The sequence below is a fragment of the Acanthaster planci genome, linkage group LG12 (genome assembly GCF_054643075.1).
Source record: "Acanthaster planci isolate LZ-2023a linkage group LG12, COTS_SCS, whole genome shotgun sequence".
Taxonomy (NCBI): domain Eukaryota; kingdom Metazoa; phylum Echinodermata; class Asteroidea; order Valvatida; family Acanthasteridae; genus Acanthaster; species Acanthaster planci.
Window position 1 is genome coordinate 3,205,250 of NC_141788.1, and position 24,941 is coordinate 3,230,190.

The 24,941-nt window shown below is 42.5% G+C and overlaps 3 protein-coding genes across 4 annotated transcripts in view; 1 reads left to right on the plus strand and 2 right to left on the minus strand.

Moving 5' to 3' along the window:
• The window catches only part of orc1 (origin recognition complex subunit 1), a 27,463-nt gene continuing 2,522 nt past the window's right edge, over positions 1-24,941 (plus strand). Inside the window, exons 1-15 of one of the 2 annotated variants that reach the window (XM_087143705.1) lie at positions 1-130; positions 4,779-4,862; positions 14,185-14,294; positions 15,399-15,601; positions 16,420-16,702; positions 17,222-18,084; positions 18,583-18,695; positions 19,269-19,370; positions 19,763-19,937; positions 20,515-20,622; positions 21,053-21,202; positions 22,953-23,072; positions 23,643-23,815; positions 24,151-24,238; positions 24,877-24,913. In XM_087143705.1, coding sequence (XP_086999831.1) covers positions 15,446-15,601; positions 16,420-16,702; positions 17,222-18,084; positions 18,583-18,695; positions 19,269-19,370; positions 19,763-19,937; positions 20,515-20,622; positions 21,053-21,202; positions 22,953-23,072; positions 23,643-23,815; positions 24,151-24,238; positions 24,877-24,913 — 2,368 coding nt within the window. In that variant the 5' untranslated portion in view covers positions 1-130; positions 4,779-4,862; positions 14,185-14,294; positions 15,399-15,445. Of the gene's footprint in view, positions 131-4,778; positions 4,863-13,214; positions 13,596-14,184; positions 14,295-15,398; positions 15,602-16,419; positions 16,703-17,221; positions 18,085-18,582; positions 18,696-19,268; positions 19,371-19,762; positions 19,938-20,514; positions 20,623-21,052; positions 21,203-22,952; positions 23,073-23,642; positions 23,816-24,150; positions 24,239-24,876; positions 24,914-24,941 lie in introns of those variants that run through there. The other variant, XM_087143703.1, reaches the window with a different exon arrangement.
• LOC110977475 (galanin receptor 2b-like) lies at positions 124-5,920 on the minus strand. The gene is made up of 4 exons (XM_022231656.2): positions 5,836-5,920; positions 4,515-5,053; positions 2,445-3,239; positions 124-1,769 (listed from the first exon to the last, which is right to left on the minus strand). The coding sequence occupies exons 3-4, from the start codon at positions 3,235-3,237 to the stop codon at positions 1,408-1,410; spliced, it is 1,155 nt and encodes a 384-aa protein (XP_022087348.2). The 5' UTR covers positions 3,238-3,239; positions 4,515-5,053; positions 5,836-5,920; the 3' UTR covers positions 124-1,407.
• On the minus strand, positions 7,425-13,152 carry LOC110977494 (pre-mRNA-splicing factor 38A-like). Its single transcript, XM_022231694.2, has 8 exons — positions 12,994-13,152; positions 12,215-12,374; positions 11,708-11,829; positions 10,927-11,054; positions 10,715-10,780; positions 10,016-10,110; positions 9,267-9,458; positions 7,425-8,799 (listed from the first exon to the last, which is right to left on the minus strand). Exons 1-8 carry the CDS (start codon positions 13,121-13,123, stop codon positions 8,655-8,657), a joined length of 1,038 nt encoding a protein of 345 aa, XP_022087386.1. The 5' UTR covers positions 13,124-13,152; the 3' UTR covers positions 7,425-8,654.

The window sequence follows — 24,941 nt, forward strand, 5'->3', positions numbered from 1 at the left end:
AGATTACGTGGGCATAAATGGCGAGCAGTGTGGCGCCAAGTGATAGCCATTTTTCCACAAAGGACCTGCAATGATGCCATGATGTGGGAGGGGCATTGCCTTTGGCATCTGTCGGTCGCAACACAACACGGTAAGGATTTCCATTCAATAAAAATCGGTCATATTTGTCAAAGACTGGAAACAAATCCCTCCTTGTGATATTCCCGTGCTCAGAAAGTTACACGTTACCCACACAGCAGTCAGGCAATGGTGACAAATAGACACTGCGAGATTTTGTTCTAAAAACAGATGGGCGTAGAAATTTTCAATACCGCTCATCGGGGCCCCCCGGCTTCCTGAAATTAACGCCTCACAATTCGAAAGTAAAATTCCACAATTTGTCCTTTTCTTTTTCTACGTACCGATCTCCACTGTCGCATGACTTGAATAACTTCATGTTGAATGTTAACAAACCAAGTAAAGGAGACCGATCATGACAAGTTTTTTTCTCTCTTCGTTTGCCTTGTGATCTAATATCAGATTTCTTTAAAAAAATTAATTCGCTAATTTGGAGCATTAATTACTCGAGTCCTTTTGTATCCACGACAGCAACCCTGTTCACACGAGAACTTCAAACGCAAAATATTTGAAAATCAGAAAATATTTTCCATGATTTTCTTCGTGTTTTAAAACTCTTGTGTTTGTTAAATAACAAGTTGACATTACAAACTGTGCATGTGCATTTATTTATGAAACACGGAATGAAGTTATATATAATTTTATACATAAATATCTTTATTTTTCTGCGTTGTAATTTAGCCGTCTGTGGTGTCTTTTTTAGCACAAATCCTAAAACGAAAAATTAAAGTGCCCAAAGAAAATAAAAAGTACTATTTAAGGCATTTTCATCTTTGTAGCCTTTAAAACGGCATTATACCATCAATATATCATTTTATGCGAATTGTTTGAACATAAAAGTTTTCCCTTCAAGCTCGAAGTAATTCGATATCTTAGCGTCATTAACGGAACAAACAAATATTTTCTTTTTCAGCATGACACCGAAATGCAAAAATATATCATGCATTTTAAATTTACTTAATTTACACTGAATTCTCTACGGGTACTGGTAAGCTTTGGGCCGATCTCAACTTTGAGACACAGGATACAAAATATACAAAGTCTGTAGGAAAGATGACATACAAAAACCGTTCCTGTTTTAGAATACATACGACTGTCAACGTGCAGTGCAATTTCAAGTTAGACATTGTGTACACAATGCAGAACTACAACGTTCCGTCGGATTGCATGGTGACTTCGAAGATTTCGAACTCTCTGAGGTGGTATGTTCGTTCTGGAGTTTAAATCGTCAAATCTGGAGATACACATACGCATTTGAAATACCGGGGTTGATTGTTTTCCATCTTCTTGTTAAACTGAGGGGGACGGAGGATAGGGGGCCGTGGAGAACTCCCGGCACTGGAGTCGGTTCCACGTGCGGCGCGCCGCCTCTTGAAACTCCCGGTACTTGGCCGCGTAGATGAACGGGTTAGCGCACATGTTACACATGACCAACACCTTGGTGGCGCGGAGTTCCGGGATGCTTTGGTTCTTGAGGAACCCGGCGCTGTACACGATGTACTCGATCTCCACCGGGGTCCAACAGATGACGTAGGTGGCGAAGACGAGGCACAGGGTCTTGGTAACGTTGCGGCGAGCCTTGACCAGCATGAGTTGGGTGGGACCGGAGCGGCGACGATCGCGTAACCCAACTGGGCTATTTGATGAAGGAGCTATAGAGAAATTACCAAATCGACAAAATTAAGGATGGATATGTTAAGAAAGAAACCATATTGTGTCTTATATTTTTCTCAACAAAATAAACTAGAATTGTTAAATTATCTCCTAATATTTTTCTGTCTATATTATCGTTTGAAACATAACCAGAAGTCTCTTGTTGATTTTCACACCTGCGATATGGTTATTTTGCAACCCATATTGTAGCAACAAGGAATTGCTTTTTAACGGGATGTGAAGTCTTCTTGTGTGTTATTTTACTATTATGAACAAGTTTTAAAAGTTACGAGAATTCAGTGAATCAACACAACAGGTGTAAAATGGAAACAAATTAAGCCTAGTGTATTTTAATTTACCAGCAGTTCTGTTATAGTTCCATTGAAATATAAACAAGATACTTATTTGAAGAACTTTTTAGAGTCAATGACCTCCTGGAAAGTCTTCAGTATTTTCTATGGTAAATGAAATCAAAGGGTTAGGCTTTTGCATATTACCCAACTTGGGATGAAATGCTGGCATCCTGACGCATATTGGGTATCAAAGTGACACTGAATGACACTTGGACTAAAATGTAATGCATGATAGTTTTAGTAGCCTGTTCTTTGAATTTGTGGATTTTTATGATTTTAATTAAATTGCCGACTTATTATGTAAGAGCATTAATTTCATACCTCGTTTCCGAGGAGACAAAGACGATCTGGCGGATCGGTCGCCATACTTTGAGAGTTTCTTGAGCCGAGAGATGATGCGCACATAGGCGAAGGACATGATGGACAAAGGGATGAGGTATTCCACCAGGAAGGTCAGCCCACCGAAGAGGTTCTGGATGACATCGCTAGGGAACTCCTGGTAGCAACGACCCTGGTCGTTCTGCGAAACCACCACCCAGTAGGACTGGTAAGAGAGACCGACCAGCCAGGCCAGGAGCATGGTCAACTTGGCCTTGCGTCTAGTGAAGTGGTTGCGGCGGAAGATCGGGTGCAGGACCGAAACGTAGCGCTCCAGGGTCACCAGCACCAGGTTGATGGTGGAGATGTGAAGGAGGGACCAGAAGAGGGCCTTGGAATACCACACCTTGCAGGAGACCACGCCCACCCACCCCTCGACAGCGAGGAGGGGCTTCCACCGGTCCAGTTGGAGGGCGGCGAACATGGCCGAGCTGACGAAATCGATGACAGACTGGTGGAAGATGTACAGGCTGGTCAGGGTGCGAGTGAGGCTCCAGTTGAGGAAGAAGAGTCCGATCACCAGACCGTTGCCAAGCAGGCCCAGCCCTGCTATGACCATGCTGGTGGCGAAAACTGCAACTTGGATGACGTCATTTTGGTCTTGGTCAATCGCCTGGCTGTGATTGTATGAGTCTGTTGTCGCATTAGCTTCCGGGAAATCAGCCTCGTTGTCGGATGTCGTCAAACATAAATATTGCATCAGTAAGAGATACACGTACATACATAAAAACGCCATGTCTGCAAAGAATGTAAAATGATGTCAAATGGGTGTCCTACGGAGCGTCAAGAACTATAAGTAAATTTGATAATATTTTTTTCACAATTTTTAACAGCTTTGATAATCAAGACAATGTAGTCCCGTTTGGAAAGAATTCCATACACGGACGTTATTATTAAAACACCCTGTACGCAAGTCTGACAATCTCTCGAAGTATTTTCTAACTAAATGCTACAATATTTTTCTTGTTAAATTTGACTTTTTGGACATGTAATCGCTTTCCGATGGCCGATTTACCACCGTTAGGAGAAATTAGTTATGTGCGTGTGTGGACCTTTTTCCCAATTTTTAATGACGCATCCTACAAAATTCACATACGCCCAAACCAGTACCGTTATGCATGCATATCTCTTTGAAGAGCATACCGAGCTGTAATGTGTGGTTTAATCCCTTTTCCATTTCGTCTGATGATTAAATTGACCTTACAAAAATACGCATCTCTACTAAATCCTGAAACATTAATGGTTGGTACTTCAAAAAGTAATTACGATGTGCATCCATCGTTTCGGAATGTAAAATCGAAATTGTATGATTTGGTACAATAATAACCTTGGAAATGAAATGACGCTAAAGTCGGCATTGTTGTTTGCGGCCAGCCTGTAGGCTGAACAGTCAGGATTTCTTTTTCGTGACATGACTATGATGGCTTGTGTTATTGTTTATTCTTTAATCTGAATAGAATTTAATTTTCTATCCATGCAATTAAATGTTTTAAGTATTAATATTTTACGTGATATATTATTTAAAAATGCCACGGACAAAATATAGATTAACCACTTTCAGAATGACGTAAATTTCATTCTCTTTGTACTCACTTTTTTGTTATAAAAATTAACATTGAATTGAGAAACATTTCCAGTTTTATCATAAACGCTACAACGACCAGAAATAATTCCATATGCGAACGCCACCGATTTTTCCCTGCAGTGACCCATCAGCCATCTGAAAGCATTACAATGTCTTGGCAAGTCAAATTTAGCAGTGACAACATTGAGGTGTTCGCTAAGGAAACGGAATTTATCAGACCAGTTTCATGGGGTTGTGCATAGGGTGTCAAGTGACATCCGTAAGTGGAATTCTTTCCCAACGACCTCCGACAGATGTTACGCATGATCAACAAAATGGCCTGTAATAAGACTGCCGAATCCTAACACACACACATGTACGTATTATGATCGTTGTTAGAAAAAGAATTCGGAGTTGAGACGTTTCACATTCCTATGCTCGACACTTACTATCTGGCAGGATAGTTCTTCCATGTATTCATTACTTGTGGTCCATTTCTTCCGATTGGAATCATGAACTCCATTCGGTGCACTGGGAGGAGGCAGAGTTTGCACCACTTCCTCTGGGGCCCAGTCGTTGTTCAAAAAGTCTCATCACATCGGTCTTTCTCTACCGCTATTTTTAAACAGCTTTATCGTCTTCCCATGTCAACCGACCAATCACGTCCTCAGCTTGTGACGTAATTTCCTCCGGTTCTTTATTTTCCCTTGCAGGATTTGACATCTTGCAGAGGACAAAAGAAGATAAAGGCGCTCCTTCCCGGGAAAAGCTGCGTTGTCTTGTCGAGCAGCGAACAGGTGGGTATAACATACCTCTGCGCGAAACTTCTCCGAACGTTGGTAAACAAATTATACGCAGCGATTACAAACCTCAGATTTTTTCGTGAGAACAGCAAGAGCGATCGGAATGTATCACGTCGGAAATTGTAACTTAAAGATGATAGATATGGCCATTTATCTGTATTTAGCTAGATTGAAGAAACATGTTCCTGCAAAATAGGCGCGAAAATCGGCATGTTACGTTTGTCCTGCAGTGTGCATACATAAACATGTAGCTCTTTTCATCCTGACACGGGGCGGACCCGGACTCGCCCCCCCCCTTCCTCAACATTTTCACCAATATCGCCACACATATTATGTGTCATATTAAGCTACACATTTGTATTGATGATGAGTGTCTTCATATGCAAAACAATGAAAGAGCTGAGTCCCCCCCCCGCGGAGACGAGATGGTCCAAAATGACCCGGCTCTCCATCCAAGTATAAACGTTGCTTCTTTCATGTGTCACAAAATAATGACTCGTCACAGCACCTCACGGTAATACATGTTTGCTTTTTCGTCATCTGACGTAGTGACAATTGACGGTATAGCAGGACCACGTGACCGCTTTTCACCGGAAAAAACACGTCATTGTCTAATTAGCATATTTTCCACCCTTCAAGCATATCACATCCGAAGCCAGTTCGTCTTACAGAGTTTAAGACGGTTATTGTTAGACCGATTATTGTTTGTCATAATGAAAATTTCCCGGTGTTATTTCTCACTGCATACAAAATGTATGTGAGTCGATCAGAAAAGAGGTCATAAACAATTAATTCAGTACTGTTTTCTCTCATGATGGTTGATGAATCCTGAAATATTATCCTAAGAAATACAATTTGATTGAATAATATAATATACATTTATAACAATCTCTAATAACCTAAATTACAGAACAATACTTGGAATAGGGCCTATTTGTCTCAAGGACTAAGATTAAATTGTACTCACTGTCGTTGATTATAATAACAACAGCTTAACGACTCAGGCTTTAGCTGGCTAATTCTTGGATACTGGTTTCTTAGGATAAACTCTTAGGAGCGATGGAAAAGAAAATGCAAATACCCCGAGGAACAATCGTCAAGAAAAACAGCGGAGGCTGGCCGCGGATCGCCATGAGCCATGCACCGAACGCTGCGATGTCGGGAGGTTAAACGAACGCTTTATGAAGAAAAATCTATCACGGTCCTATAACTGCGTCCGAGGAAACGCCGCGGGGTCGTCTTGGGAGAAGGCCCCCGTTGCATTTTCAAAGAATGCTGATGTGAATATTTTTTTTTTCCTTTATTGACAAGTTGCCGTCCTAGGAGACTAGATATGAGCTGTCGATTGAAGGCTCAGATTATCGCACGATTATTATCGCCCGTTTATACAAAACAAATGGTATTACCTCGACAAAATGCGATTCGCAAAGTTTAGTGTACTGGACACATTGAAATATTAAATTTTACAAGATGTTAGCCTGTTTTCTTTGTTCCACAAGACGATGACCACACTATCAAATCTCAAAGAATACATTAGTGCATAGATAAATAATATTCCTCCATCATTAGTGAAAGAAGTTACTGTCAGTCATTTTTAATATAGGCCTGAGGCATTCACACATTTTATTCTTAATTTATAAACGCATCTAACGCCTAAGTGTAGCAGCCAAATTTTCTTTCTCTGTGAGCAAACGCAAGAATATATCAGACAAGTCACATACAGGTAAATTTTCTAGATTTTTAAAGGGAATGGTTAATATCTTTTTAATAGGGCCGAGAATGAATTATTTATGGGAAGGTCGTCATCATTTAGGAGACTTCATTTCAGGTATTATGCCATTTTTTGGGTCGCATTTAGGAAGAATAACATCCCCCGAAATTGTAATATCAGAGTGTAATGTAGAACACGCGCGATGGACATATACTGTATGAATGTCTCTCGCGGAGATCCAAGAAAATGACTCGGTGATCCCCAGCTGCCGACGTCGAGGCGAAATCTTAGCCAGAGCTTGGAGAGGAAAATTCCACTTCAGAGAAGGCTGTCGACCTCTCCCGTTCTCGAGTGGGTCAATAAAATCGCAGGTTTTTTTAGGTGTTCACGTCCGAAGTGAGATTTTGGGAATGAGTTTTCACAGTTCATTTTTTCCCCCCGAGAATTTGTGACCTGGTGTCAAATTTCTGTCGGCTCGCATAACGAGGCACTGTGCTAATAGCTATCAAATCGCATCAGCAGAATTTTTTCTTGTCATCAGTGGCGCATCTAGGATTGTACTGGGGGCATAATTTGGGCACTAGCATCTTATGGGGGCACCAGCTTTCAGTGGTGTGGTTTTTTAGGGCAAGTTTTTGTTAGCCTTGTTCAACGTCCATTCGTCCGTTTTCTCAGTGGGGGGCACTGGGGGGGGCGGCATTGGGAATTTGTGGGAGGGGGCACATGCCCCCCCGTGGCTACGCCACTGATGGTCATTTTGCTTTTATCTTTTTGCTAGCTTCGTCTTTTAGCTTGCTGTCGACAAAGTGGTTAAACACAGAAGGTTACACAAAGAGATGCACAACTATTGACTTCATCCTTATTTTATTTCTCCAAAACAAGACTCAACACACGACACAATAGCAAAACCTAGACCACAAAGTGATGTTAAATATGGCGCAGAAGATTCTCTTTCCACTAAAACGCAAAATGTTTCCCACTGCAACCCACTAACAAAACCCTATCTGCTCTGTGTTGAAGTGTCCCCTCAGTGGCAGAGAAGAGAAGATATTAACAGGGTCCATTTCAAATGGGCGGTGACAGCCCATACCAGGACTGTAAAAATTGGATAGAAATTGGCCAAGCATGCTTGGCGCGGCAGGCACCAAACGCATGTGAACCTGGTCGTGCAGCTGTGTCTCCCTACCGAAGGAACGCTGCTGCTATGTAAAAAGATGCAATATCTTTTTTATGCATGGGGCAGACCAGAGCCGCGTATAGAAAGGAATTGCGACATGAGTGTCACCATTGTTGTTAAAAACAAATTGGCAGGTGTGTGCGGCAGCGCACTTGGTCAGCGGCTACACAATAGCCGCACACTTTATTGTACACATCATGAACAGCCATCTTTGTTTCCAAAATCTGAGGCTGGCTCGACTAGCTCGGAGGCAGACAGTTCTTCCCTCTGTTAAGCTTGTCGGCAATTTCCATTTTATAATTGACCATCTGCGCACGTTGGATGCACTAAAAACTGGTTTGGTGTTTTTGAACAGTAGTAATTACAAATTAAAAATCAACAGAAATGATGAGGCAATAAAGCACAATTGTAAGTCCTAAAAATAATAAATTGTGATACACAATAGGAACTGTAGCGAGCATTATTCATTTGAAGTGACTTTCTTACAAAATTGATTTTTTTTTTCCCTTTCACAGGAAAGCACTGCTTTAACAGGCCTTGTTTCAAAGCAACTTTTGAATTTTTAAAATTAAATTCAAAGGTAAGCGAACGGTGTGTAAAACTACCGTGCTGCTATTTTTAGACTTGTCCCAGTCCTCTCCTGTCAAGTACAAGCCGGGAAAACACCATTTTTTTCTGTATTACTAAATTCGGGCAAGTGATCACTACACGCTTACGCAACCCCCAAGTCATGGTAGAGGCACTGTACCAGCTGGTAGTATCAAAGGTCAAAGGTCATTTCAGTTTTCACACACAATGATCGCTTGCCCATTTTAGTTCAAACTTTCCCGAACAAAACAATTTGCGACAGCTACACGTTCAGAGGTCGTTGTGACAACTTTAACCCCAAAGACAACTTCTACTTGAGTGGTCCCATCCCTAGACTCGCCCTCAGCTCGTTCATGGCTTGGATGTCGTCTGCCTCCTTGTGGCCTCGTTTGCTGTCGTCTCGGTCCTTGTCTGATCTGCTGTGCCTGCTGCTCTTATGGGAAGTCTTCTGGTGTCTGACAGAAAACAAAACATCAAACCAAGATCGTCGATATCAGTTTCTTTTCTCCAAATAGTAGATACAGCTTTTTCTGGCTTCCATGACGAGAGCATCTCAAAAGCTCAAACTGAGTCGGAACTCCCCGGAGCCACTTTTGAGTTAAAGGTCTCTCAAAGAATCTTACACAATTTACAGGATGATAAATCTCTTTGGAATGAACATTACAACAAAATAAGACTTTCGCTGTGTGACGGGGTCACAATTATTCCTGTCAATGTGAGGCAATCTCAGGGTATGCGATCCTCCGAGAACATGTCCCAACGAAATGGCCAGAATAATAAGTCCGAAACTATTTTCATTTTTGATATCACACATGGTTTGATCTACAAACAAATTCTACCTTTTTCCTTTCGCCACTTTATGAATGCAAATCAAAATGCGTAATTCTTTCCAGGAGTCTCAATCTTGGCATGTTTTGGATACCTGTGCTCATCAGGTGAGCGTGACCTGTGGCGGTTACTACGATGGTGATCATCATCACGGTCGCGGTGTCTGTGACCGGGTGACCTTGACCGGTGACGTCGCTCGCGAGACCGGCTGCGGTGTCTGCGAGGGCTGCGTCTGCTGCGCTCTCTGCGAGGAGACACACTCCTCCGACGAGGTGATCTGCTACGTCTTGTAGAGTAAAGCAAAGTGTCTTAGGTTTGAGGATCAAGTCTGAAAGGCAGTAGTGTGCTCTAGGACGCTTCGTTTTGGTCTCTTATTCTTCAAAGTTTTTTCAAAGACTGTTTTCCTTTCAACTAAGCTAAATTTATTATTTCAGATGAGAGTTTAACCCAAAAGTATGACTTCTTCCTTTTACAGTTGGAGGTATGCAAGTTGGCACACTTTTTTTTACGATGTGTGTTGCGCATTTGGGTTTGCTGTCATTTTCAACTATAATAAAAAAAGCCTGTCCTCTCTTTTTCAGAGTTAATCTATTCCACATGATGTCATCACTAGGTGTGTGCAGTAACATATAAACGGGACTTTGGCTCCCATGGGTGGGGTCTGAAAGAACATCAACAATATTTCAAGACCGCAAAAAAGTGTAGCTTTTCGGGGGAAAAAAAGATGACATCGAAGAGGACTACACAAATGAATCAACAAAAGCTAACGCTCAATGGATCTGGGTAGGCACAAGTAGCTGCTTCATATCTCAGAGTCGTCTTTGTAAGCCTCAAGAGCCTTACCTTCTGATAGGGGATCGGCTGCGACTTCGCCGACGTCGGGGCGAGTTGCTGCGATGTCTCCCACTTCGGTGTCTGTCTGGCGACCGACGAGACTCCTGAATACGGGTCCCAAAAAAGACAAAGATGTGGCAATGCTTTTTGCAGCTAGCCAACTATTGGCCACTGCATCAACATTCGATGTTGATAAAATAGTTCTGACTTTGGGGTTTATTAGCGACTCTGCATGACAGTTTTTTCAGCAACAAAGGGGAATTTAACTTTTCTTCTCCAACTGGCAACTTTTGAGTCGCCAAACCGATGAAATAATACAAGGGGAAACTGGAGTTTCTTTCGTGTCCCGATGAGTCAATGGGTTCAGCCGAGGACATGTCCCATATTAACCAAGCCCTGACTGACTTTACGATTCACCAACATCTGCGTTAGAGCAGGTTTGTGTTCGGCACAGTCCAGCATGATCAGGAAATGTGCATTGTGGAAGTTGAGCATACGCTGTGAGTATTTCAGGCTCGTGAGTTACTCTAGACTCTGTAAATATGTCAATGTTTTTTGTTCACTCAACTCACCGACTGCAAGAACTTCTAAAAACCCCTGCATAGGGCTCCTGGTGGTACTTTTTTGGGCAAAGCCGGCAGGCAACAGACTGGAAAGTCATAGGTATACATAATAAAGAGAAGAACGAAGCGAAGAGCGGAAGGTTACCTGTACTTCCATCTCATCTTCGCTGGAGGACTCTGCCTCGTCCACATCATCATCCAGAGCACTGACCTATTACAGGCAAAATACATTTAAAGTCACTCTTCCCTGTCGACATCGGTTATTTTATTCTGAAGAGTCAATACCATTTCTTGGGAAAAAAAAGGAGAGTTTGATCAAAACTGATCACAGATGATTTGCTCCTCCTTTGCTCTCACCCTCGGCTCTAGTTGCTCTGTCTCCTCCAAGACTTGTCGTTTCTGGAGCCGTGGTAGGATGATGTCCACCACTCTCTCCTCATGTAGCAGCTCATCCACAAACTCGTCCACGTGGGACAGGTAAAACTCTAGCAGAACACAGACGAGATAAACATTCAGAGACACCAAACCGACCCCAAAACTCATTCAAAAATAAAGTACTAAAATTCCCAACGTTCCATGTATCTGAAAAAATTTCAACCTAGTGCTGCAAAAAGAAAAAAGCATTCGTAAGATATTCAAATGCCATATCACAGAAACTGATTAATCGGTTTTGAATTAAAGACACAAAATAATCTATTAATCAATCTTACTGGAATGCTTACTAATCTAATGTTTGACTCTGTATTCCAAGAAAGAATGTACTGTAGGCCCTACTAGAAATGCTTGTTGTTTGGGGAATAGATTAAACGTCGGTTACCTGCATGCATGTAAACAACTAACCAAACCCAAGTTCAAGTTGGAGGCTCTTCAAAACAAGTCGGGGAAACAGTAAGCTCAAGCCTATTAATGATCAGATTACGACAGATCCTTGATACCAGTTCCTATGATTGTTTGCAACAACCTCCCTCAATCCTCCGAAGCTCTCAACTGCACAGGAAACCAAAATTACATGATTTGCACTTTAACTCTGAAGGGATTCAAGTCAAAACCTGGGCCACACCAAGAGTAAAGCTTTGTGGTGGATTTTGAAGAGCACTGGGGATTTGGGGTTAACACAAACAGTTAGCCAGGTTTTTACCTCCCTCTCGATTCTGCCGTCTGATTTTTCTGTAGTCATTGTACAGAGGTTCCAGGTACTTGTAGATATCTAAGGAATCACCAGTCAGTCGCATGTACATGGCACCCAAAGCTCGGACATACCTGCAACCCAAAAGGACGCAAGAATACAACAGTTACGATTGGCAACTATGCTTGTGTACTATTTCAAGAAGGAAAAGCTTCAGTCACAGAAAGAGCTTTGTTTTACTTGAGAAAAAAAGGGATTTGTTCCATGCCAAACTTCCTCAATTTCTGACACGCACAAGTAACCAGTTCAAAGTTGTATGGAGTTTTCATACAAATATTTACTTCTACCCCATAGTCATTTTAAAAATACATAAATACCCGAGTTGCTTCCTTATTCAAGTAATGGATGGAACAGTTGTTTCATATTCTAGTTAATTTTCTTGTTCAGCATGCTTTCAGAACCCCGTACACGGCACTGTGAATCCCCACATTTTCTGACCGTTTCCAGCTCAGCACTCACTTGAAGTCCTCATTCTTGATGAACTCAATGATGATGTCCTTCTCAGGCTGAATCTGCAGCATCTTCAAGATGAGGCAGAGAAATGGACTGGGTTTGATGTTGCCGCCGTACGTCCCACCAATGTAGCGTAGTTCCATGGCTTTATCCACCAGCAACTCAGCTATACAGTTGATTATTGATACAGGCAATTAAATAGAAATGTGTGCGAACATTAAAAATACATAGTTGCCCAACATGCCCAAAATTGCTAAAGTTGCCATCCATCATGTAGGCCTAACCAAGGTTTATTAAACACATCCATACATACATGGGCCTGTCTGCACAGAGCAAGGAAATTTACTATTCAGAAGTTTCAGTACATTATTTCCCACTTCAAACAGTGCCCTAGCAATAGCAAGCCTATTTTTATTGGCTTGCTGGTTCTACTTGTAGTACTTAAATGGTTTTCTTACACTACATTACAAATTACTGTATCCAAAGGATGTAACATTCTTTCCACCTCACCTTCTGAGTATTGCTTACTGCTTTTCACATGGCAATAATATATGGGCCATAGGCATATAGGCCTAGTTGACAATCAAGCATGTCTGCATGAGAGGACATTCAACAATGTTCATGACATGGAACGTGTACTGCAATGTTGCCAATGATGCACAGGGCCTAGGCATAATGTTGTTTGGTGACGTGACGTGAACCAGCAGTGTAACGAGATTAAAGCCGAGTTTTGATGTTGCACTTCCCATGAACAAGGTCTACAAACAAATCAGGAAAATACCTACCTGAGAGCGCAAAACATTCCTCTTTCCAATATTTCGATTCATAGATCCGAGATCTGATTATCTTCTCGACTAAATACTGTGGATTGGTGCCTTTTATGCTATGCGCGTCTTTCACCGTGCGATTCGCCATCTTGGTTTTGTGTCAAAGGTCGTAGATATTTATTAGAGTAACAACTCAGCCCTGTTTAGCCGAGATTCTTGGTCAGTCAAGTTGATTGACGGTAGACCGACATTTCTTTTTGTTATACAATGACAGATGTACCCATATATTGAGGAAAATATGATGAAAAGGTTTTAAATTCAAATAGGTGAATCTAGTCATATTTTGGGAACCAATATTACAAGTTATACTTTCAGAACTACTGTTCGACTGAAAGAAGTTTACACCATTGATCCCATTATGGCGCCCTCACTACTCACGTGGTAAATTTAAAGGCCACTTTCCCGCGAGGTTGTTGCTGTCACGGTTGTGTAAACCGACAGTTTTTGTGGTTTCCTGCAATGAATACTCGGAAAAAATTAGCGTTTAATGGTGGGAAATCTTATGGATGGATTGGACCACCGCTGAAAGAAAAGTCTCGGCGCGGCAAGACGTATTATGAGTAAGTTGCCTTAGTTTGATTTTGAGAGAGGATAAACGCATTACATGTCGGTCGCGTCGGGGAAATTTAACTAAGCCTGATAATGATTAACAGCTAGGCGACTAGGACTGTCATGACTACGTTCTTATTAGGCCTTTTGGCTTATGATTCCAGGGAAACAGTGACAGGGAAAGTGAGGAGTGAAGTTACTATTATTATTGTTTATTTATTCATGACAATAATACATCACAAACAAGATTGGCATAGGAGAGACAAAAGTAACAAAAAATCACTGTGGTCACAGACCTGTCTCCATACTACCCCTAGCCCCACTAGTGTGGCACGGAATCTCACTCCAGATCCATTCTTAGATCGGGAGTGAGAGTCCGTGCCACACTAGTGGGGCTACACTACCCCCAGAACTACGCCAGACCCCACAGTTCTGGAGGTATCTCCCCACATCAAGTTTTGAAAAATTAATAAGATATTAAAAATAAGTAAATACGCATAAAAATACTGAGCATGTACACATTTAAAAAATGAAAAGATTGTTTTTGAACATGTTGAATAGGGGAAGTGAAATCTGAAATTTCCCAGCTTTTCATTTCAGGGGCTTGAACATTGCTGGTGAAGTGATCAAGCTTAATGATAACGTGTTCATTGACAGCGAGGAAGATGGACTCAGCTACGTGGCCAAGATCATTGACTTCTTTGATAATGGTAACGGAAAGAGTTTGAAATACAGACAACACTAAGTTTCCCTTAAAATGTTATAACAGCAATCAGAAAGTGATAACAATTTCCTGAAAGTTAAATTTAGCTAAGAAAATTCCGAATCTTTTCACGGTAACCCCGAGTTGATTTTTAATATGGAAACATTTAATCGCTTTTCCTGTAAATAGTCGAGTCGTGTGTTAAAATGGCAGAGGCTGCATTAGCATAGCCAGTCCTGGTCCTTTATTTTGCAAGGCAACAGTAGTGGCAAGAATGCTTGCTGGTGTCTGTAGTCAGTAGGAGTGCACATCACAACTTGGAGACTGTCTTTAAACTTGGAGAAGTCCCTTTATTTGGAGACAAAGCCAGTCCCACAAAAAGAGAGAATGCGCCGCAACTGGAAGCTGGGAACTAGCGCTGATCATTGGACCGTACTCGCCCATGAAAAGCCCCAAATCATCCGAGTCACGAATTGCCAAGTAAAATTCATTTTCATGGAGAAGCACTACTTGATTAAAGGTAGTGAAAAAAATAAACGACAATCTGGGAAAAGTGAAAAGAACGCCCGTGCAAGGGAGTGAACCCATGACTTTGTGGCTCACAGACATCACCTCTATCCACTGGACCACTGCTGCAATTGGGTAGCTGTTGAAACTTACAACCTTATGACATTTATGTCAAATGACATCAGGATCCGATGCATGCAAGTGAATGCCTCTGTGAAATAAGAGACAGAAACTGATTATGTAGCCACTGACCATGAGGTAGAAACCAATAATAAAATTGAAAAGATCTGGTGTTACGGTCTTTCTACTCAACCATAGGGTTGTGTAGATTCTACTGAAAATTGGTAGTTTTACTAATCATCTGTTGCTAAGCGTAACTTATCACACTGTCTCAGTATACCCTTTTGTTGGCTGTTGTAAATGCATCCACAGTTCCTGCACCATGACAGTCTGTCCGACCCTCTCTCAAATTTGGTCACTTTCCAAGATTTAATGATTTGGTAAAATTATAAAAATTTTTAAATTATGAAAATTCCCAGTCCCTCCATTATTTTACTTTTTTTCCATGTTGCTTTTGAAGTTGTGTTTCATGTTATGGATTCAGGCGATACGGACTCTAACGAACACCGCCGTGCCATCGTGCAGTGGTACATGCGACCCAAGGAGATGCAGGAACGTGTACGTGGCAGGCAACTGCCCGAGGGCGCTGTTCTCTCCAGCACCAACGAAGTCTTTGCCTACTTAGCCAAATCGGACTGGATCACGGAGTGCGAGATTGATGCTGACACAATCCTTGGCAAATGCAAGGTAAATGAACATGGGTTAATGCTCATGTAAAAATCCAGGTTTTTTTTCCTGACCTCGTAAAAGTCTGTTCTTCCAATCGGTAGCCTCTTGCTCCGAGAACATTTTGTTAATTTGTACGTGAAGAGAGCTTGACTTGTTTATTTAAATTCCACACAGCACAAATCACATCAAACATGCAGAAAGATATTTGCAGGAGGTTCAGGGCATGATGAACGGTGGACGATGACAAAAGCAAAGAGTGCACAGAACCAGATGCTAAAAATTAATAAAATCACCATTAGTCAATCTACATGTACAAAGTTGTTGCCGAAATTCACATTACAGTCCATTTTCCAGCGCCGTTTTGTACATGTAGTCGTAGAACAAGTTGCCATTTTCCCCAACCATGCATTCAAAAACATGACACTTTACACAGGAATGGTGTACGCCCGGTCTTCCGGAAATGGGTGTCGGAAACTGTCAGCAGGACAACAGCAGAAAAAAAAACTTGTAGTTCATCAGAACTATGAAAATAAATAGGAGCAACGAAGATCATTGTAAAAGGTTCTGATTTTAAAAAGTGGGGACTGCTGACCAGATTACACTGATTGAAACATGTTCCCCAAGTTGTGTCAATTTTAGAAAGAGTAAGCCATGGTACCACAGCTGCGAATGGTCAACAACTTCTATCTGTCCGTACCTCACCGAAGCAAAGAAACTTTACATTTTAGAGCTTGCATCGTATAGTATTCGACAGGTCAGTTGATAGTGTAGTGGCATGGCTTCCATTGTTCTGAGATTGAATAGGTTCACCAAAACCTGCTTTTGACTGAATGCAGATAAGGAAAGCTCCCGCCAATACTGCCCTGCCGAAGACAACCAACGACGACCTACCGGTGATGTACGTCCGCTGGCTGTTTGATGGGAACCAGTTCAAGCCAGTCCTGGAACCAAAAAAGGTCAACGGGGTCAGGAAGGACCTGGGCACGACACCCGGCAAGACACCGAGTAAGACAGCTAACAAGAAGCGAGATGTCAAAGGGCAAAACACGTCCAAGGTCAATGGCCCTGAGAAGCCTGACAAATCCAAGGAAACATCCAAATCGAAAACACCTAAAAGTGGTGAGATTATATGCAATATTTTTCAAAGTTGGAAATTATTTTCAAGACTTGTGAGCTCATGTGAGTAATAAACCAAAATACCAGTTGATATCTGTCCTTAGCGGATGTGTCATTTGAAGCCTGTATTTGTGCTTGATTTCTGGACCGTCACTGAAAATGAACTTTTCTGCCCTTTGCAGATGAAAGTTAATAACATTTTTAGTTATTTATTCTTAAAGTCAGAGAGAAGCAAGCTGCAAGCTTCTTGTGCAAGGACAATACTCTTCTAAGGCCCAAATATACACACGGCTGCTAAGCATAAAAAATACCTGCTTAGCAGAAAGCAAGTTGCTGGCTAAAAATGTCACATGATGTATTATGTTATGACTGGTCCTTGCCTGTTTTCTACTTAGCATATATTGAAATTGGCCGAGCAGGATCCTCTGCTCAGAAGGTGTACGGAACTTGTCCAGTTGTCTTCATTCATGACTGGTGGCATTAATGAGACTATTTCAATCATCTTTCATACATTCTACACAGACATAGTGTCGCCGGGGCAACGCCTCAATATTTCTGATGTTGAACTAATCGATGAACTCTTCAGCTCCGATGAAGACAGTGATGTTGTTAAATTCATTGAGCTGCCGAAAGCCACACCACGTCGTAAGTGCCCGGGGAACAATCGGAGTACCAGCGATTCTCCTTCAACTGCCAAAAAGATCCGCTTCAAGGACTCAGCAGATTCCCTCCCTCTGCCAGACATCCGCATCAAGAGGATCAGCATTAACACACACTTCCCGGACTGCCAATCCTTCACTACACTGAAACCAGCATCTGATCGAAAAAGGAAGCCTCCAAATGGAACACATCCTGACGTCAGCCTGACAGACCGGCTCTGCAAGTCGGACTCCAAGAGTAGAGGCCACCAAAAGATTGACAGAGGACGGATTCCAAACGATGGCCTCCTGAGGGGCAGGAAGATCCCTCGGAGAAAATCGGCAAAGAAGATCATCCCAGAAGATGAGGCAGAGGATGACGATGAAGATGACTTTGAAGATGTCAAAACAACCAGAAAGCAGTCAAAGAATGAGAAACACAAGCAGGGACGGAAGACACCAAAGAGAAAGCTTCCTCCAGCAAAGAAGATCCCCGACAGTGAAGAGATGAAAGAGGAGGACTCTACGAAACCAAGGAGGCAGAGAGGGAGACCGAAATCTGTCACCAAGGTTATGCAGAAGGCCGGGAAGAAACCAGAAAGCGATGATGATGATCAGGATGAGTTGGAGGAAGAGAGTGACTTTGAAGAGGTATCCAGTGATGAGGAGATTACCATCAAGCGAAGGAAGACACCGGCAAAGAAACCGGTGGGCCGGCAGAGCGTCGCACCCAAGACACCTGTCTCGGTAAAAAAAAAAATCTTTTTAAAGATCCTCCGCATCTTTGTGCTATGTCATGAACCTGCTCAGCGTGAAATTTTACAAATTAAAGGGGAAAAAATTGCCGAGTTGGAATTAAGGTTGCCTTAAGGTTGCAAATGTGGCGAGTCCCACTTCTTGGTCAGAGAAACGCTGAGAAATTTCCCTTCAGTCAGGAAACGATTGACAATGCCTTACTGGTACCGTATGCTATGCTCTCTCTGACAGTTTGTCAGTTTTGCCTGATTTATATCTAAGAGCATTTCAATAACAGACCTTGGAAGAAGTGCATAGAAGGTAATATTACTGTACCCAGATAATCTAGAGCACAAGCCAACTTCTATATTAAACTTGTCAATTCACCATCATGCTTGATTTACCAGCCAAAGACATGATTACTTCATCCGTGTGTTTTACTCGTGGATATTATTAGTTGGAATAAAACTCAACTAGCATTCCGTCTGGATCTGCTTTTCTTTTTGGCAGGTTAAGTCAAAGGTCAAGGGTAAGACGCCACGAAAGGATATTGTTCCTCACATCTCAGAGCGTCGCACGCCTTGCAAGACGCCGTCTAAGATTTTGGAGCATGCTAGAGCCAGGTACGGTATGTTGAAATCTTTTCCTGTACAAGCACTTGGTTGGTTGAGGAACAGTGTGGATTTTTTTTTTTGTGTGGAACCTTGGGACGATGTTGAAAGTTTCCCTCATTACAAAATAATTTATCTGGATGGTGAATAACCTTTTCAATGAATATTAAGATGTTTTGATTTGTCAAGTGTTCTCGTATCTCCAGTTTAGCAATGCGCATCTGAATTTGGTGCCACCCACCGCAGTAATGGTGTCTTATCATTTTCAATAGCCCCCAGCAATGGCAGTAAGCATTGTGATAACTGTTGTATGGAACCACTGTTCCTTAACACAGTTGCTCTGCACAAAACCCCACCAAGTGCTCTCTGCCATTACAGGGGGCCATTGGGAATGTTTGATGATGAAACGCTGCCAGATTCGTTCACATGGTAACTTATTTTCATACCATTCAGAGGCAAGGTGTTTTTTTAATCCATTTGTGTAAGATTCATTCAACGGCCTGTTTCATCTCAATAACACTGTTGAGTTTTGTGAAGTTTCCTTCATTTTTCACTTGCTTTGTTTCCTGTTATTTTGCAATCTAGATTGCACGTCTCTGCCGTTCCTGACTCGCTGCCGTGCAGGGAGCATGAATTTGCCGATATCTACACATTCGTCAAGAGCAAGATACTTGATGGAACCGGAGGGTGAGTTTCTTTGCTACACTTTATGCAAGTGATACATAGTTATCAAGCTCTAAGGGCAAGTGTTACATTTTTCTTCAATTGCAACTCCCAAATTTGATTTCCCCCACAGACAAACATTATTTCAAAAAGTGAAATTTGGCAACACTTTTTTGTAAATGGCATGAGAAATTCATTGGCCCTTTCAGAAAAGTAGTCTATGATATGAGTCGGGAGAAACAATTTTAGCACCTCTAGGCAAAGATATTGATTGATTGGAGGACCACCAGCACAGGGCTAGAAAGCTCAGATGGTAGAGCATGGCATAATTTTGTAGGAGTCAGGGTTCAAGTCCTGATTAGTCAATTTTAGTCTTCATATTTATAGCAAATAAGAATTTTGGATTTAACTCGCAGTTGTATGTACATATCTGGTGTGCCGGGCACCGGTAAGACAGCAACCGTCACCGAAGTGATGTCGTTCCTGCGGAAGGAAGTGGACGAGGACAAGGACTTCCCAGAATTCACTCTGGTGGAGATGAACGGGATGAAGCTGACGGAGCCACACCAGGCGTTCGTGCAGATTCTCAAGGTCTCTGAACGCAAAGACAAGAAAGTTGAATTCCTGGCTGACTTGTATTAATTACACACTAACCCTCCAGGCATTTTTACCACAGAACTGACTGAAGATACCAGCAAAATTAGGTGCTCCTTGTTAAAGCTGCTTTGCTGTGCATTTTTTTTCTGTGTCTGCCAAGAATTATTTTCCAAAGTACTGACTGAAAGCTAAAATGTGGAGCAAACACAAAAACTTAAAAAGTAAGATTTACCCTTGGTCACAGTTACTGTGGGTCAACAAAATTGAGACATAAACAGGTATCCCTCAAAATCCAGCTAGAGGTTGTGAAGGATTTGCAGGATCAAGGAACATTGAGCCTATAGTCCTGCAAACTGAAGGATTTCAGAGAATTCATCAGGGCTCCAAACGGCATGTCAAGGGATTAAAAAAATAATATGAACTCAGGTTTTGGATAGTTGCAGATTAGCGATTGTTTTATAGGGTTGAGACAACCAAGAACCCTTGAAAAATTCTTGAGTTTTCTGTCATTTTCTTTCGTCCAAGTAATCATTAATGCCAGCATTCATGTATTTTTCCTTTACCCTTGCAGGCCCTGACTGGTCAGAAAGCCACTGCGGAACACTCCTCGCAGCTCCTGGACAAGTATTTCACGTCGGCCGCCGGGCGTAAACAGCCCATCGTGCTCCTTGTGGATGAGGTAAGACTAATCAATGCCCCCGATAGATCTCTTCTGACCACAGCCATTCACAGGTCAAAACCTTTTCTCAAACCTTAGCTTGTCTCCGTCTTTGGCTTGAAGGTGCCAACTTCATCCTCAACATTGGTGATTCGGGGGGAAATATAGGTCAAGTTTGTATTACGGGAACGCCAAAGAGGATGAAAGTGGTACAGAGCCAAAGAGAGAAATCTGTTCGCATTCCCTGATTGCATTAACATCAAGAAGTTCTCATGCCAGAGCAGAAGATGAAACCTTATGACGGTGATAAAAACCAAGCTTTTTAGTACTGGCCGTGGACATCACCGAGCTTAAATTTAAATGACACCAACTGTAGATTTTAAATGGGTCTGTAAATGCCTTGTTCCTGTTCATTTTTATCTCCCTGACATCCAAATTTTCCACCAACCAGCTGGATCTTTTGTGGACCCGCAAGCAAGGCGTTCTCTACAGCATCTTTGATTGGCCCAGCCGTCCCAAAGCCCGTCTGATCGTGCTGGCCATTGCCAACACCATGGACCTGCCGGAGCGCATCATGATGAACAGAATATCCAGCCGGCTGGTAGGTCTTGCCCTCTGCACACTCACAAAACAAAGACAACATTGTTTGAAAGAAAATAGCTGATATTGCCTCCTCGAGGCATCCCTAGACAGAGATGAGGGAACCAGTTGTCAAATTCCAAACCGTCACCCACTTCGGCTGGGAGAAGGGACTATGCCTGTGTATTTGCTGTGTGCACAGATCTTTGCTTGCATACCTGCTGAGCAGCAAAATAGCAACGTGATGATGAATAAGCCAATGAGACTTTGTCTCTCGACCATGAGTATACACAGATGCATCCACTCAGAGTAATCACCTGTTGTCATTGTATTTGCAAGTGGCGTTAGAATCGTGATCATTAGCTTCAGGTTTAGGGATTTGAAGAGTATTTAAAGTATACAATACCAGACTGAAGAGGTTGCCTGTTTCAATATTTTCTGTTTGGGGAAGAGTTTAGTACCTAAACCTTTCTTTCCAAATTGCAAAATGTTTATTTCATTACACAAAGCTTTGCACAGCAGGGCAGTGCAGCAGTGGAGCCTCACAAATACATTTCTTAAATCAGAATCACAGTATTTATCTGTAATAATGGATGGCTGCTTTGGGCTCTTCATCTGCCTGCAGTTACAACAGTTGTAAGAAAGCTGGTGTTCATTTCCAAGTCAGTACCCAAGATTGATGAGGATTAGCTTTAGAGACTTTTTTCACTCCACTGCAGTCCATTTGCAAGATATGAGAAACTGGTGAACTCGGAAGTTAACCACTTCGTGCCGGGGCATTTTTCAATGTTGATGATGCTGGGCCGGCATGACTATCATTTTTTCCGTTTTCAAAATCCTTCAAAAATTCATCATTTCATTTAACGGTCGTTTATAGCCACAAGAAGTAATCTTCAGGCACTACTCTAAGTTGATAGGTGACCTTCATTGACGCCCGAGTATTTCAGCCGGATCTGCAGCCTTGTAAACAGAGCCCAGATTGTGTGGTGTTATATAACTGTCTTTTGTTCACGAACCTGGCTCAGTGCACTGCTGACCTCTTTTCAATAGGGGCCAGATTAGCGTGCAGCGGTGCTGTATGGCTCATCACTGTGGTGGTGGAGCGCTTTTGTCCCCGGTGGTAATCCGCTCGCTCTCAATTCCCCAAACCGTGGTATAGGGTTTCAAAACAAGGCTGGATTATCACCAGTTTTGAGAGTGAAAAATGCCGGTAATGCCCAGCAGCCTGGTCTTTTGTTCGGAGTACGGTCTCTTGTTACAGGGCCCTGTTTCCTTTGTCCGAGTTCGGAGACCCCGGCCACCCATATAAACCATACGTCTCCGATCCTGGAGCCCCCGGCAGGAAGTGGTTAACAATGAGTTTTGGAGGCCTTGTGTGTCCACTTATTGTTCAGGCTAAACGCGACTGCTGTGTCCGTTGTACATGGTGCCTTGTGGGGTACCAGAACAATGGAAGGTACCCCACAAGGCCACTTTGGATCCTTGTGGGGGTACTAAAGTGGTACCCCGCAAGAATTTCACGAAATAGATATTTCAAATTTACTCAAAAAGGAGGAATTTTCAAGTGCCATTCATCCGTCGCAAATTGAAGTGTTTTATATAAGGGACACACGGTCAAAATTTCAACCCAGGAAACTTGATTTGGTTGAAATGGCAGTGATTTGAAATTTTTTCCGTGTTTTGTTTGGGAGTTTTGTACACGAGAACAAAAGGAAATATCCCACAAGTATACATACGTAAGGGTGCCTGCTGTGTTCTTGTACGTTGTCCAGGGTTTAACCCGCATGACATTCCAGCCCTACACTTTCAAGCAACTCCAGAGTATTGTACAGAGCCGTCTAGAAGGACTGCAGGCGTTTGAGCCAGACGCCGTCCAGCTAGCTGCTAGGAAGGTAGGTGGGGGGGGGATGGAGGGGTGACAGACAGGGGGTGTCCCCAGGGGAGAGGAGAACAAGGATGTGGGGGTTGTGGTATGCGTGCAAGTGCTGGGGAATGAGTTGTGAAGTCCCCTCATGGTTATCGACAACACTTACCAGCCCATGCTGTATTGTTTCACAGTTGTGGGGACCTCACAGTTATTCTGAGAGTCTGAATGTCCTCAGAGTGCTGTCCAAATGTTTAAAGTGAGTTGTTCACAATTATGAGGTATACACGACTAGCTTTCACTTGACTCTCCACAAATCCAAAGGGACTGAGCAAGAGAGAGATGAACCTGATCATAGATGCACAACAGAATGGGGTCTGAAGGATTTAAAAGGATTTGAAGAATTCGTAAAGGTACATCCTCCCCATTGTTACTGTAGTCTGAGCTTTGCGCTCCAGTAAAGTTGAAAGTACTCAAAAAAAAGTGCCATTAGGTTGCTGCACAGTGGAAGATTACGGAGGAATCTGGAAGGTGCTTAACCTTAGGGACTTGGAGGTTCTATCTCATCATAGACATGCCCTGTCTTTTCCCTCTCCAGGTGGCTGCGGTGTCGGGTGATGCCAGGAGAGCCCTGGACATCTGTCGTCGCGCCACCGAGCTGGCCGAGACAGCTCAGCCCACGGGGAAGGGCAAAGGCCCGCTGGTTGGGATGAAGCACGTCGACAGGGCGCTAGCAGAAATGTTCAGCTCGCCCAAGATTGTTGCAATGAGGTACGCAGGGGAGGGTCGGGGGATGTGTGCACCCCCGTGGAAATGTTGACCCACGGGGGGGGGGACTATTGAAATAAGCCATTCAGTTGCTTTTTAGACAGGTCAAAGTTTAATTTTTTCCTGTCCGCTTTATGAAAATGCACACGGAAACTTTCAGCATGCCTCAGAAATGTGACATTTGGATCGCAATATTCTAAACACATGCACCAATACAAAAAATACAAAGGCAGCCTCTACACACTTTCAATGCCTGTGGAGGGGAAACTGTTAGCATAAAACTTTTGACAGAACTTGTTTTTGAAAGGTTGATGTTCTTTGTATTATTCGTGTTCTAGGCAAGCCTCCAGACAGGAGCAGATCTTCCTACGAGCCATAGCTACCGAGTTCAAGATGTCGGGCTTGGAAGAGGCACCTTTTGAAAAGGTTGGAAAATGGCTCTCATTTAAAAAAATTTCTTTTCAGTGTGTTAACTGCCATGACAAGTAGTAAATCGGGTGATATTGTTTTGGAAACGCCGCGTCCTAGTAACCATAACAACACGGCCGTCTCTACCACTGACGTGAGTGGAACTTGACATTTTTAGCTTTGTGACGGTCGTTGCTTTCGGAATCAAAATGATCAAAAGAGTTTCTATCAGCTGCAAGCTGCTTTTATGCAGCATCCCATGTGCATTTTTTTACTTCAAATACTCAGCTCTTCTCTTATACTAATCTGCCATGCAAAGCTTCAAACAACACTTGTTTTCACTGGTCAAGAAAAGACACCTGGCCGGTCTAGACAGATGACTACTTAATACTCTCTGTTGCTGTGAATTGGTTGCATTTACTGTCTTGTATGGGACTCGTGAACAGAAAGTGACATCGTGGTAATTTCCAAAATGCCATGTTCTGGTATCTTTTAATCTAAATCAGTGAAGCTACTTTGAGAGCATCTTACAGGGAAAGTAGGTGTAAGCATCGAATTTGTCATTTTTCAACGTTACAACATTTCTTCTCAGTTTTTAAAATTAAACCCCGAGTGTTTAAATTAATTTTCCATACATTTTGTTGCCTCCGTCATAGGTTCTGATTCAGCACATATCCATTTGCAGACTGGAAGGTAAGTTCCTAGAAATGTGTGATTTGTT

Excerpts from the sequence above, each read along its gene's own strand:
- LOC110977475 (XM_022231656.2), bottom strand. The coding sequence starts at position 3,237 with ATGGCGTTTTTATGTATGTACGTGTATCTCTTACTGATGCAATATTTA. Across the intron at positions 1,770-2,444 it reads TTTGTCTCCTCGGAAACGAG|CTCCTTCATCAAATAGCCCA; the intron begins GTATGAAATTAA and ends ATTTCTCTATAG.
- LOC110977494 (XM_022231694.2), bottom strand. The coding sequence starts at position 13,123 with ATGGCGAATCGCACGGTGAAAGACGCGCATAGCATAAAAGGCACCAAT. Across the intron at positions 11,055-11,707 it reads ACGGCAGAATCGAGAGGGAG|AGTTTTACCTGTCCCACGTG; the intron begins GTAAAAACCTGG and ends GTGTTCTGCTAG. Across the intron at positions 9,459-10,015 it reads AGCCGATCCCCTATCAGAAG|ACGTAGCAGATCACCTCGTC; the intron begins GTAAGGCTCTTG and ends TTACTCTACAAG.